This window comes from Manduca sexta, chromosome 10 (genome assembly GCF_014839805.1).
Source record: "Manduca sexta isolate Smith_Timp_Sample1 chromosome 10, JHU_Msex_v1.0, whole genome shotgun sequence".
Classification (NCBI taxonomy): domain Eukaryota; kingdom Metazoa; phylum Arthropoda; class Insecta; order Lepidoptera; family Sphingidae; genus Manduca; species Manduca sexta.
This window is the reverse complement of record NC_051124.1, coordinates 5,122,001-5,135,688: the sequence shown is the minus strand read 5'-3', so window position 1 is coordinate 5,135,688 and position 13,688 is coordinate 5,122,001. Positions and strand designations below refer to the sequence as shown.

Genomic DNA, 13,688 nt, shown 5'->3' with positions numbered 1-13,688 from the left:
GTGTAATGTTCAACCACATGTTGAAAAATATTTAAAATACCATGATTCCTTGCACATACGCGATTAGCAATAAAACTATGTATTATAGATATTATAATATTATACTAAAAGTAAATAGAAACTGTACATATTTACTTACTTTTTTATAAGCCTCGAATATATTTTATCAAAATAAAATAGGCACCGTTTTAATCCGCAAGTTAACTCGTACCTACTTTGTTTTATTCAAAATCAACAGTCAATAGCCAATAGCTTGCACAAATGAATCCCACTTACACGTTTCGACATATAATTCTATAGAGTACAGGGCAAGTAGATACAGCATTAATTGGTATCCTACATTAGTATAAGGTTATTATATTTTATAAGATACCTACTAAAGGTGTTAATTAGTTCCAGTGGGTATTTTGGAGTTAAGTTTAGTTTGGGTAGTTTGTCTCTAACGAAGTGCTACTACATTCATTTTTATTTTGAATGTGATTGCCTTCCAGCTTTTCTAACAAAGCTAGCGCCTCCCTGCATTTAAAAGTAGTGGCTACTTCTCTCGCTGTTTCATTTCTATGGTTAGTAAAAAATAAATCAGCTCCAAGGTCCATAAGTATGTTGATAAGGCGGCAATTATTGCTCATAGCTGCGAAATGCAAAGGTTGTCTTCCGCCGGGGGCTTCTGCGTCCGTAACTAAACCGCCCTCCTCTACAAGATATCGCAGTATTTCTTCTTCTTCCTCCGTTGGATTACACATCATCACGAATTCTAAATAAAATAAGCATGTTTATAAAAAAATATGCAATTTTTAAGAAAGTGTTTTTTTTTAACGAATTGATTTTCTAAACGCATATTCCGCGTGTTTTAAATGAAGTCATGGTCGGACGTAATAATGAGTCTGAATCATAGTTGCTTTTTTTGCCACCTAAATTTCGTAAAAATGGGAACATGCTTCGTGTAGTGACGTTATTACAAAATATGTGAAGTACTTACGAAGAAATAGACCAGTGTCCATCGGGTTAGAGCGCGGTAATATTTTTGCACCATAGTCAAATAAAAGCTTTATCACGGTGAGAGACGGCCTGTAATAATTGTAAGGTTGAAGTTAAGTAAAGCAACGTGTTTTATAAGTACGTATTTACATCGGATCGACGAGACAATTTGTCTCGCTTGTAGTTGCATCTACCACTAACAACGTCACCCAGGAGACAATTATAAATTAAATATGTAGGTATGTACCTACTGCAGGTCACTGTTCTGCGCTCTTATTACCTGAGATATTTGTTAATAATACCAGTATAAAAGTACACTGGCTTCAATGTCTTTTAAATCGGTACAAAACTATATTTTCACGCAGCTGTTCTGCGCAAAGATAAACGACAACAGCTATGTTACTTACTCAGACTGACTCGTATATACTTATTACATAATCTTAAGAGAATCATAATATCATGTCTTGATACGTCAATGAGAACTCGGTTAGTTTTAAAACGTATATACGAAAAATAAACTAGGGTAAAAGCGGAATCAAGTCCGATGGCTAGCGATTACCGTCCCTTATGAACGCACAATATATTATTGGAAGTAAAATTTTTACGTTGACTATTCATTCAAAATATAATATTACCTCCTCATCAAGCACAGAGAAAGAGGTGTCATGCCAAGGTTATCTTTCACATTAGGGTTAACACCGGCTTCCAGCAGCAGCACCATAGCACGCTCGTTATTAGAACACACGGCTAAATGCAATGCATTTCGGCCTAGGTGATCTATTTGATGTCGATTTACTTGTTTGCTAAAAAATATAAATCATCATGACTAGTAGATATAGCTAACTCGATACGTCATCGATAAAGCAGATAATTTCCGGGAATTAGATAGAGAATTGTCAATGTAGTGATAGCAAATGTAGCGCAAGTAGACTAAATATACTAATCTACAAGTATTATGCATTTCTAAGAAGGGATTTAGGTGAGATTGCGAAATTGCGACTGGGACAAATTTTGAAGTTAAGTATGACACCACATTTAACAGTTTTAATCTTAATATTAAATTATCTAAGAATGTGAGTCATTTTTAAGATTATGTATCTTGTTGCCTTGTGGCCCAGATCAAGATCTGGTATTGTACATTATAAATGTACTGATATCATCCACAGTCTACTGCTGCATGACCTGCAAAACCTTCTGAGTCCTGACGATATTTCCGACCCGAATCGACTTATCGGATCGCAAACATTCTTTATCTAATATGAAGCAACATGTACCACCGAAATAATTACGATTTTGTTATCCCAAAACTAAAATTTTATACGAGCAAAAGTTTGTACGTACTTAATTCATAATCTTAATATATCTACTGTTTCCTCCTAATTTTATAAATGCGAAAGTGTGAAAATATTTGGAAGTTTGATCGAAGTAAACGCAAAAACCGCTTAAGGGATTTGGACGAGATATAACACACACATAATTCCAGTGTGTCATTTTACGCCATGTGTTTCCGACTCATGATGTGATAGAGGCTCAGGTTATCGTCAAATCGGACATAAATACTGAACTACGAGCTAGAGTGGGTAGAGTGATTTGAGTTTTATCGTTAAATAACATAACATCACGCATTTTATCCCCGAAGGGGTATGCAGAGGCGCAACTAGGGCACCCACTTTTCGCCAAGTATGTTCCGCGTCCCATGATGTGATAGGGGGCGAGCCTATCGCCATATCGGGCACAAATACCAGACTCCGGGCTTATACTGAGCAGAAAAACCCAAATATCACTTTGCCCGACCCGGGATTCGAACCCAGGACCTCAGAGCGCTATTGTACCGGACGTGCAATACAACTACGCCACCGAGGCAGTTATCGTTAAATATCAACAGAAAAACTCAAAATCACTCTACCCAACTCTACGTTTTATTCGTGGTGTTTTATAACTGGCTTATCTAGTCGTAAACATCCCTATCCTTGAGTTTAAAATGACTCCTTTGTTCACTATTTTGTCTTCCGCTTTGCTATGGAGAGACGTGGACAATTAATATTTCCAATTCCTCCCTATCTTTTTATTTGATTAGTTTCGTTGCGGGATAATGACAAATTAGTTTTCCCTGAGACTCGACCTTCACTGCTCGGTGTCATAAAATGCGTGCCACTGCTGATCTTAGCTTACAGGAGTTGTAGTGGTGAGGGCAGGAAAGTCTCTCGAAAGTCTCTACCCAACTTTATGAACACGAGACCTTAAAGCGGAAGTCATACTACTCATGCTTTACAACCACGCCATGGAAGCAGTAAAAACATCACGGGTTCAAGTAATTTAAAATATTAAATGGATACCCACTACCTGAATTTGAATATGTAACTATAGGAATTAATGATTATATTGAAAAGTAATCAGAACTATTGGTAAGGAATATTAGGTGCATATTATTATTTAATTATTATGTGTTTTTTAAAAACCTTATGAGTATTTCGAGCATCCTGTCGTCGCCAATTTCAGCAGCCATCATAAAATCAGTGTCTTGGTGGAGAAAATTTACTGCGTGTTTTAATCTACTATCAGTTTCATCAAGAGATTCTAAAGAAACATCTGATCCGAAGTGCAGTGACCTCGGAGATCCAGGATATGAGGGTATATGAGCATCTAATGAACTCTCCGACAATTCTGCGTAAAAAGTAAAATAAATACAATAAGATACAGATGTAACACAAATAGAGACGTAAATTTTTAAGTACTCTTTAGTAAAATTTCGTTAGTAATGTTTTTAGGTAAATAAGAACGTTAAAAATAAAAAAAATAAAAGAAAAATAAAATTAGCCATAAAATATTATTTTAATGACATCTATAGGTAGTTACTTATCGTATAAAGTATACAAAGTACCAAGCTATTAAAAAATAGGTTTTTCAAAAAATACAACATGCTTCTGAAAATTATTCGTGTTTTTCCTCTTCTTGACTTTGATTTTCCGTATTTAGGTCGGTTTGGGATGATTTTTTGCGAAAAGTAGAGAACTGTTCACCCTCTATGATTGTTTCCATTTTAGGTACACTTTCAAATAGGGATGACTTTTTCTTGGTTGATAATATCGTACCTTCGTAATCTAAAAACAAATCTTTGTTCCTAAGGTAAGAAATCACTATCGACTCGTTATCGGTGTCGTCTATTTGAATGTCATTATCACTCTGCAGATTTATGTCCATCATTTGTAATTCTTCCTTAGACTCAGATTCCTTAAGTTTCGAAGACAAAGTATCATTTGTGTATCCTTTACTTGTTGATGGCACATCTATCGGAATGGTATTTTTGTTGAAATATTTTTTTAATATTGTATCTCCAGCTGTGGGTCTCTGATCAATCAGAATTTCTTTCGAGCTTGGGTTGCTGACGCAGCTAGAATCCACGATAATAAACATTGGTTCTTTGTCAAGAGAATGGAATGGTAAATCTCTTGCAGGGCCACATTGCAATCCGATGTCATCTTCGCTGCAAAGAACATAGGACTTAAAGGCGTTGAGGTACTTGCTCAAGGATAACTGTAAGGTGCGGTCTTGTTGCGTTCTGTAACTAACGAAATGTTTGGTGTTGAGCGTCCGGCTGCTGAGTTACTACAAGAGCGTTTGATTAAGTTGTACCTGCTATAAGTGACTGTATGTGGTTCATTTGTGCGTTCGAGGTTACTTTGAACGTTCATTAAATCCACAATGTGATTCGGCAATACTTGACCAGAATAAATATAGCCCAATAGAGTTATAAACAAATCTTTAGCTAAACGGTACGTAAACATTTTAGTGTAACTTAACAACCAAAAAAGCGATTCATACGTCGACCGCGGCGAGGTTTGGCTGCCATCCAGTTCAGCGTGTTCAAGGGAATTGCCAGTAGTCACCCCAGCTTCGTTCACTAGTTTTTCGTCGGAGTCGATTTCATCCACTGAATTGTGTGGGGCCTCCTCATTCATATTATCTTACTAATTTAAATATTTCATTTAACTTAGAAGTAGCAGATAAATATTTGCTTATTGTAATTATTTATATCCATCAAGATTTTGACGGCTTTTTTTTATCTATTAGTTAAATGATTAAAGGTTTGATATTGTCTAAGAGGTTTCATATAGACATAAAAATATATAATACTTATTGTTTCTATATAAATAAAAATCTATTGCCGCGTGTATGTAAGAGCATTACTTGAGAATGGCTCGACGATTTGGTTGATTTCTTACTTGATGTGGTCGTAATTGTCACGACGAGATTTGTATGACATAATAATTGTGGAAAATATACGGTAATTGGCAGGAAAATATGGATATTCGGATGATATTTTTGTAAGTATTACAATCTTTTTTTGTATTCGTGAACCTACAAAACCATCTAAACGATTACAATAAAATTTGTTGGGTCCACTTGAAAGATAGAATATAATTAGACCTTATAAATGGCGTTGTTGTTGAGGTAGTTTAAATAAATTGCGGTCTACGCAGAAGGTGGTCTATGGCAAATCAATATAAAATATATGTATTGGGTATTTTTTCTTTTTTTCATGGGGAAAAGTTTCTTGGATTCCTACCTACATAAATTAGGTAAGTAAGTATATCATGTAAATTGTATTATTTATCAATAAAACACATAATAATAAGATAATACTAATTTAATACATCAAGTTTACCATTTACACATGTTTACTAGTTGTAGGTATAATTTTAAAACGAGAAATTTAATCTCACGAATAAAATTTTGAATATTGTTACCAATAGTCGTTGCTGCCGGCTGGTTGCAGCAAACTCACATGCGCTCAATGAAAGAAGAATAATTTATTAACATTATTATTATAACCTAGATAAACACACCTATTTCATTAATATTTCGATTATAATATTTTGAAGGTAGATTTTTAAAAGTTGTTAAAGATATGCAGCAAACTGAGGTAGAAAGAAGAAAATTCAAACATGATTTTAAAACTAAACATTCTAAAATTAAAACTAACTAAACTATAGTGTTAGATTCCGTTACTTACAGTACAGACTATTTCGTTTAGGCCAGGTTTAATAATATATAGAGTAAACTAAAAAGTTTAATAATATCTGACCTTGATTTAATACTATGATCCCTATTCCTAATTTGGTAGGTATCCGCTACAAGGTGCGAATTAAATGCACGACAATCTCCCGCCCCAAATGCGATAAAGGCGTCCATCCAACAATGAGGAGTGAAGTCTCATAGATATACTGTAAAAGTTGTTATGCGATTGTATTGCCACGTGAAAGACTCGACCGGTTCAGTAGAAAACGAAGATGTTATCGTTAGTAAAGGGTACCGAATGGACACCAATCATCAGTTAAAAGCTTTACAGTATAAGTCGTCGATATACAGGAATATCCTGCTCCTGCACGCGTGGTGCCGAGCGCAGTAACTCAGCGAGCGTGTACAAGTCGTCGCGGGGTCTGTAGTTGTTCTGATGCATCATGCCATCGGAGCGCTTCCTCGCCACCATAAAGCGCTTCATTTTATTAGTGTACTGTCTCTTGCGGCGCGCCTCTTCATATCGCTGAACCAATTCGTTAGGTTGTACTGGATAAATTTCGGGATATCCACGACTCATGGCCATGCGGTTCTGCTCAGAGAAATAGGAATGATGGGGGTAGTCGCGGTCTCGTGGTGCAATAGCAACATTTGTTAACACAGGCTCGTTGAACCAAATATCACCATTTTCGTCTATTTCGGGTTGTTCATCATCGGTATTCATACGTCCATAGTAACGGTCGGCCGCCCACTGGTTTGCGTTCCACTCCTGCTTTCGTCGTTCCTGAGTTTCCCACAAGTTCAGAAGAGCCCGTACGTCTGCTGCGCTTAAGCCGGAATCACGTTTACGGCGTTCAGAAATAGGCCTGTGGGAAATCAATTTGTAAATATGCATTGATATAGATAATGTCGCTAATGTAATGTGTCTAATTTTATATCAACCTGTAGTTCTTTTTGTTGCCACCAGAGTTTTTAGTGGCCGTTTTAGCGGAGGCGGCAGCTCCGCCTACTTTTGTGCCGCTGCCGCGTTTGCGTCGTGGGGCGTCGTGATCGTGAGTCATCAGCTCTAAAGGCGAGAGAGCGTCATGATCTTCAGGCCTAAAAATACAATGTTAAATAGTATTTTCGTGAGTACTAATATGTTTGTTAACTACGTATGTAGGCGTGGTAAAAATAACACTAACTTTAAGTTTTTCTTGCCGGAACCAGATTTAGTAGCGACTTTAGTTGCTGCGCCGGCTCCTCCGACCTTTGTCCCACTTCCTCGTTTGCGTCGACGGGAATCGTAACCAGCTGACAAGCCTTCCATAGCCGGTGGCTCCCCATACAACTCAGGTCGCATTATAAGATTATCCAATTCGCCATTTGCCTGAGGAGAGTCGAATCGTTGTTCTACGCCTTGTTCATACCCTTCCGAATTGCCTGAAATTAAATATCATAAATGTGGTATTGATAAAAATAAAAGATTTAAAAACATATCGTTCAAATACCTTCTTCGCTAAGAGCGAGCGGGTATGGTTCCAAATCATTTTTATCACTCTTGTTCAAGAAAAGAGACTGAGTGTCGTCTTTGGTTTGGTCCCAATTCTCTGGTAGTTCGCCGATATTGCCGCCATCTAAAACGATACGTATTGCTTAATGCGTTATTAACTATATTGTTATTATTTTATTACTGTTTCATCATACGGCATGTCCGAAAGTAAAACGGGCTGAGAATTCGCTAGTGAAATTATTAGGCCGATGTTTCCCTTTATTTATTCTTTGGCAATCGTTTTCCTTAAATTCTCGATTTGCATGCGATTAGGAAATATTTTATGCAGCAGTCAGTCCGTGAAAGAAAAACATAATATAATGTAGAACGATATCGATATATATGTACTATATACGTCAATAGTAAAACTTAGATGGAAATTAGGTGGATCTAGACTCTCTTATTATTTACGATTCTTTGAGATACGCCGACAATGTGTAATGAGATCTTATAGTAGGGTTTCCAAACCATTAGATTTTCTTAAGATCGTCTATGTAGGTACTTACGTATTTTCTATTTGAATTCTTAAAAACAATTTTAATAATTCTGCCTATTAAATGGCCTAATAATAATTTCACTAGATTTCGATCAACATAAAAATAAAATAATGTAGGTTGCAGTTGTTTTGCGTTCAATATATGCCTCTGTGCCAATTTTCATCGAAGAGTCATTTTGTACCGTAGGTAGGTACTAAAGAAAATTAATTGAATAGTAAAATGAGAAAACAATTTGTAAAAATAGGGATGTTTAAATAGAGTTTATAAGAACATAATAATATAATTTATCTCGTTAACGTGATGGGTATAGACGGAGGTTTGGATTAGGGAAAAGACGAAGTAGTAATTTTCCAAGATACAAAATAAAAATAGCGATATAAGGTTTAAACATTCACAAATTTTCTTGTGGGGTACTCTTAAATACTTGACCCTAACACGAATATTTTGCGGTATGCCTACTTTCTTAATTGCAATTAAGAACCTAATTTTGTAATTTTCTTTTCCTAAAATTTCATAAAAAAAAATTATATATCTACTTAGGTGTAGGTTATATGTCACACTATAAATGGTAGGTACGTTTTCCTAGAAGCTCTCGTTCAATACAGAGGCATTGTAAGTCCCGTCGCGCCGAGCAGTCTGTGCGGGCTAATCTTGGTAGTGCTACTAAAATAATCTCGTTGTATTTTCTGCTGCGATGACTAATGCATGCATGTTTCTAATCAACTACCCAGGAATATTACATACTTAATCATTTTCATCTATTTGTTATCGTGGTGTGTGTGTTTTTTTAGAATCCTTTTACTCCACCTATATAAAATCCCTTTATATAATATACCGGGTTATACTAAGTTTTGTAATTTTGTAAGAGCGAATTGAAATCATATTTCTTGCAAAATGTATGTTACAATTTTTTTGCGATTTCTGACGATATAAGAAGGTACTTAAACCTCTAATGATCTTATTGAGTCTTTTGGTCTTTATAAGCAGCAGGATCTAGTGGCATTAAAAAAGTGTTTGCATTCATTGCCATTTTTCTTGCTAACTATAATTTTTTTTCAAAATCTGGAAGTTCAGATCTTAATGACTTCATAAATGATGGAAAGTCTCCTAAAACTGTTTTCTCGTAGGTAGTAAAGTGGTTAAGGTAATTGCCCTTACTGTCCCATCTCAAAAATCGACTCCTCAGAATCGACTCTCTATACCATGTAATTAAAATAAAGAGACTATAACTAGGTAATTACCTAAAAACATATTTTTTAAGGATAGTCCATCGTAGTTAAGTATCAAAATACTAAACAGGTTGTTAATTTTTCATCTCATAGTGCCCTAACTATTTTATGGCGCAGACCAATTAAAAATAATATAAGGTAGGTACTTAAATCCAGAAAATAAAGATGCTTTATTCTATCGAATACCTACAACCTTCTATTATTCTTTTCTTTTATAATGGCATTAAAAATAATTATTATTGCCAATTATCTTTAAGTTATTAGTATATACTTAGTAAAATGTTACAATTGGCAACGATTTTTCGGATTTATCCTCGCTTATTTTCATCAACAGCCGGATATAACATCGTCCTTGCCACCTATTGTGTTTTGATTTGTAGTAAGTACTGCTCTTATACCTACTATGCCTGCATGACCCAATAATTGAATGTCCTTTATTATGTACGAAGTAACCGAAACCAGTAAATATAAAAAAAAAACTGTTTTTAATAGTCCAGCATTTTCATATCTAATTCTAAGATTGTAAGTAGACCTGTAGTATAGTGAATATAAGGTACCCCTTAGCGATAAAGAATAAATTTGTCAATGCTTTGACATATCAGTGTCTGACTAAGTAGATATTTTGATACAACTGCAAAAGACAAAGATGTGCGCTTGGAAAAATAGACGACAAATTGATAGGTATCTCCATGTGTCGAATATAACCGACTATGGCTACTAAGTACCAATTTCAAAGAAAACGAGTAGTCGTCTTAAATTAAGATAAAACTGGTATTAAATGCGCTTGATAAACCAATAGGTACCTGAAAAGGAAGACATCCGATTCAGCTCGAAGATGGCTTTTATCCCGAGGCAAATATTAAAAAATTATAAAACTAATCAATAACTATTTATTTATAGGTCATTGTGTGTGAAAGGTCACAGTTGATGCTTGGTGAAAGAAACTACGCCACAAATCGGCGCAGACGGGACTCGGGGCACCTGTTGCTAAATATAGAACGCAGCCCGGTCCCCTGCACGATCGATAGATCGTACCAAAACAACATGCAACGCCTCTGTATACCTCTATACACCTCTATTACATAATAAAAAACAACCACACATCTATTTATAAGCTTTCAAGAAAATTAAGACCAAGCGAAGGCTTACCTTTGTTGTTAGAAGGTGTCGGCACCGCACTAACGAGCAAAACCGCTGATAAAGCGGTTAAAGAAAATAATATCATTTTTAAGTATTAGACCTTCCAAATGATTTTAATTAGAAAAACTAATAAACTTTAAAAAACAGCGAGAGGTACTTGGTGTGCGACTGTGAGCTGGCCGCACGCAGGGAGCAAGTGTCGTTTAGCTGAGTCCAAGCTGGAGAGAAAACCCATTGCTCCTGTCGATAAATTCGCGACATGCGCAGTGTACTGCACAGGGTCGAACTACCACAATCAACACAAGTTACTTTTTGTTTTATATTAAAATGTAAAATGGTAATGCCTTCATAATTCATTTATGTCTGCAAGGATTAAACATAATATAGTTATGCTTTTACACCGGAATAATTTCCGGCCTAGACCTTCCGTCCAGCACTCTTCGCGCAATATTTTCGTTTCTTTTCCTTGTTTTGGGATTAGACTGTTATGTCGTACAACAATGAGCACTTTTTGGGCCATATAAGATTCGCGTCTTGGGAAAATCCCATGCATTCATTATTACTGTCTTTCTGTGGTTGTTTTTTTTCTTTGGTTTCGTCCGTTATTCACATTAACCAGGGTTCCTGGAGTAAATTCGCTCATCGTAGAATGACTTAAGTATAAATATAATTATTACTTATAATTATAAAAACATTGCGGTAGTAGGTACCTAACTATTATAGGTATTTAGGTACTGCGAACCAGAAAAACCATATTTTTTGTGTTTATGACAAAATATTTCGATATTTACTGCTACTTCTAATACATCCATCCATTAACTACATACGGTAAACATAATTCTCGAGTATGTAGGTCAGTTTTATCTATTTTACGGACGTTCCTCGATTCGACCCCGATTGCTGACGTCCGAGGATGGTAAGCTAAACAAGCCCTTCATAAAATGAGTCTTATTGTGTGGAAGATGAGGCGCGACGGCATTGGCGTCGGCGCTTATTAATCACATTACATTAAACATGTTTAGCTTTTTGATTTCTGTTTCCACTCAATCATAACCGGTTGTTTTCCGTTAATTTGATCCCCACACATGGTGATTACACGCCTATTTACTTAGGTTCTGTTTATTTGTAGCTATGCTATTTAGGTAAGGTATGTAAGAAAGTTTATGACGTGTTACATCAGTTTATTGATGATTTAATTTAAATATTAAAACTTATATTACTTAGTTGGCATGTAATAGGCGTTCTTTAATTTTAAAAACTACAGCTGTATATGTACGAAGGGATCAACATAATGTTGTGTTTATCAGAAATTCTTTAAAAATTGATAATACCCAAACATTGTGTTATAAAGTTCTGAATGTTTTAAAATCCCGCACACGTTATGTATTATTCGTCAGACTGTACATGCCTTGACCGAAGGTACACAATGAAGCACTTAAACGAGACCCATCTTCTCGTTCAGTCACTTTAGCCGACACAAAAGGCCCACGGAATAGAACGTTCTCGGGAGGCAAAGCGTCCTGTAAATAGATGCTGGCTAGGTACGAACTAATGCTGACATGTTTTATGGTTTCCTTTTATTTCATAACTCTGTAACCCGTAAACCCTAGATATTTATAAATAAAATCCAAGTTATATCTTGAATGTAGGCGTTGAGTTTCAATAAATAAGTACCTATCTATGTAAGCCTTTTCTTCTGTTATAAATATCTGCAAACAGCGATACAAAGCCTCTATAAGCTTCATTGTTCAAAATATTCTTGAGTGGGATGATAGAATTCAAGTCTTAAAATAACAGTTTTAGATATTTAAATAGTTGTTTACTTACGGACAAGTATTTGTATAATAATGTTTTAATTATCATGTGCCGAAATCATCATTAAAATATGTTTTTCAAAATAAGAGATCCTGATTACGTACTTACATACTTTTTTTTATAAACCGCAGCACATACTTACTTATTTTTATAAATTTGGAATATAGAATACCAGATAGGTATTCTATATTATACCCACATGCATGTATTGGGCATACGTAGGTATGTACCTACTACATAGTAGGTATCTTTGTATGTACATTTCCTACTTTTGTGTGTTTATTAAGCATGATATCGAAATAAGCATATTTTGATTTTTAACATTCGCGTAAAAATAAGTACTTAATCATTAAGCATCATATTTCTGCAATATGTTATCTTTTGTATGATTGTTTTAATTTCCTTATAAAGTGGGTATTGTTTCATAATGAAAATGCCACTAAAATTGTTGATAACGTGCATCTCTTCCGAAAGTATATAATATCATTTTAATTTGCAATTTTGTTAAAATTTTCGAAAAGACTTAATTATGTATTCTTTAAGCAGTTATTCGTAAGTCTGCACATTCTCTTCAGTAACTCGTGCACCGTATATGTATGAAACCAATACACAACGACGTTTGCTTTGGGGAGGAAGAGAGAGCAAATTTCCTACAAATGTTCGTTAGTTCTTCCTCCGCCACCTGCTCTTATTCTAACTCACCATGAGATCAGCGCATCATAATCTATGTTATGTTTTGCTGATCTCATGTACTTGTTCAGGTTTGTCACAGCAAGGAATGAGAATAGTTTTTACGCTCGGTTGCCTATCTAACGTCGTCTGGGAAGTATGAATCTTTTAATCGAGCCCTTAAAACCAATAGAAAGTGTTCGCTTTGGGAATCGAAGCTTGAAAGTATGTAGTCAGTGCTACAAATTTGACCAAGGGTGCGATAAACGTAGTGGTCACATTGCAAAAACGAAATAGGTAAACCTTAGAACGAACACATCAGTTAAGTAGGTAATTATATAAAGTACCTGAGTAATAAACAGAATCTGTGGGTATTCATTATATTAGGTTGGGAAAAAAATATTTATATTTATTTATAATATATGATATTATGTGCCATTTTGTTTGATGACTTTCTGCTATCTTATAGGAAGTGCCTTGATCCCGTTGCTGTAGAAATTTTTAGACTACAGGAAGTTTTGACTCTCCTCTCTTGATGTTAACCTAAAGAATTCTGAAGAGACCAAAAACAGCTGGAAATCTGTAGATGCAAAGTCAGGGCTATATGGTGGACGCAATAACATCTCCCAGCCAAGCTCTTAATTTTTGTTGAGTGTTAAAGATGTGTGTGGTCTAGCGCTATTGTGATGGAAGACAGAACCTTTCTATTGATCAATTCCAGCCGCTTTTCCTCAACTTCTTGTTTCAATCTCATTGGTTGTTTGCAGTAGAGATCCGAACCGATGGTTCTACCCGGCGCGGCGGTAAAAG

General features: G+C 35.4%; 2 protein-coding genes across 6 annotated transcripts; both read right to left on the bottom strand.

Annotated features, from left to right (window-relative positions):
- Nucleotides 1-275: 275 nt before the first annotated feature.
- On the bottom strand, nt 276-5,405 carry LOC115440219. 5 transcript variants are annotated; one of them, XM_030164430.2, is made up of 6 exons: nt 4,612-5,405; nt 4,071-4,543; nt 3,438-3,642; nt 1,614-1,781; nt 980-1,068; nt 276-754 (listed from the first exon to the last, which is right to left on the bottom strand). In XM_030164430.2, exons 1-6 carry the CDS (start codon nt 4,935-4,937, stop codon nt 420-422), a joined length of 1,596 nt encoding a protein of 531 aa, XP_030020290.2. In that variant the 5' UTR covers nt 4,938-5,405; the 3' UTR covers nt 276-419. The 5 variants fall into 5 exon arrangements, with proteins under 5 accessions (XP_030020290.2, XP_030020291.2, XP_030020292.2 ...); XM_030164431.2 differs by having other exon boundaries at nt 4,071-4,537; XM_030164432.2 differs by having other exon boundaries at nt 4,801-5,405.
- Nucleotides 5,406-5,608: 203 nt separating this feature from the next.
- On the bottom strand, nt 5,609-10,626 carry LOC115440253 (putative neuropeptide precursor protein). Its single transcript, XM_030164480.2, has 5 exons — nt 10,404-10,626; nt 7,488-7,613; nt 7,182-7,419; nt 6,940-7,095; nt 5,609-6,863 (listed from the first exon to the last, which is right to left on the bottom strand). The coding sequence occupies exons 1-5, from the start codon at nt 10,477-10,479 to the stop codon at nt 6,323-6,325; spliced, it is 1,137 nt and encodes a 378-aa protein (XP_030020340.2). The 5' UTR covers nt 10,480-10,626; the 3' UTR covers nt 5,609-6,322.
- Between the last annotated feature and the right edge of the window lie 3,062 nt (nt 10,627-13,688).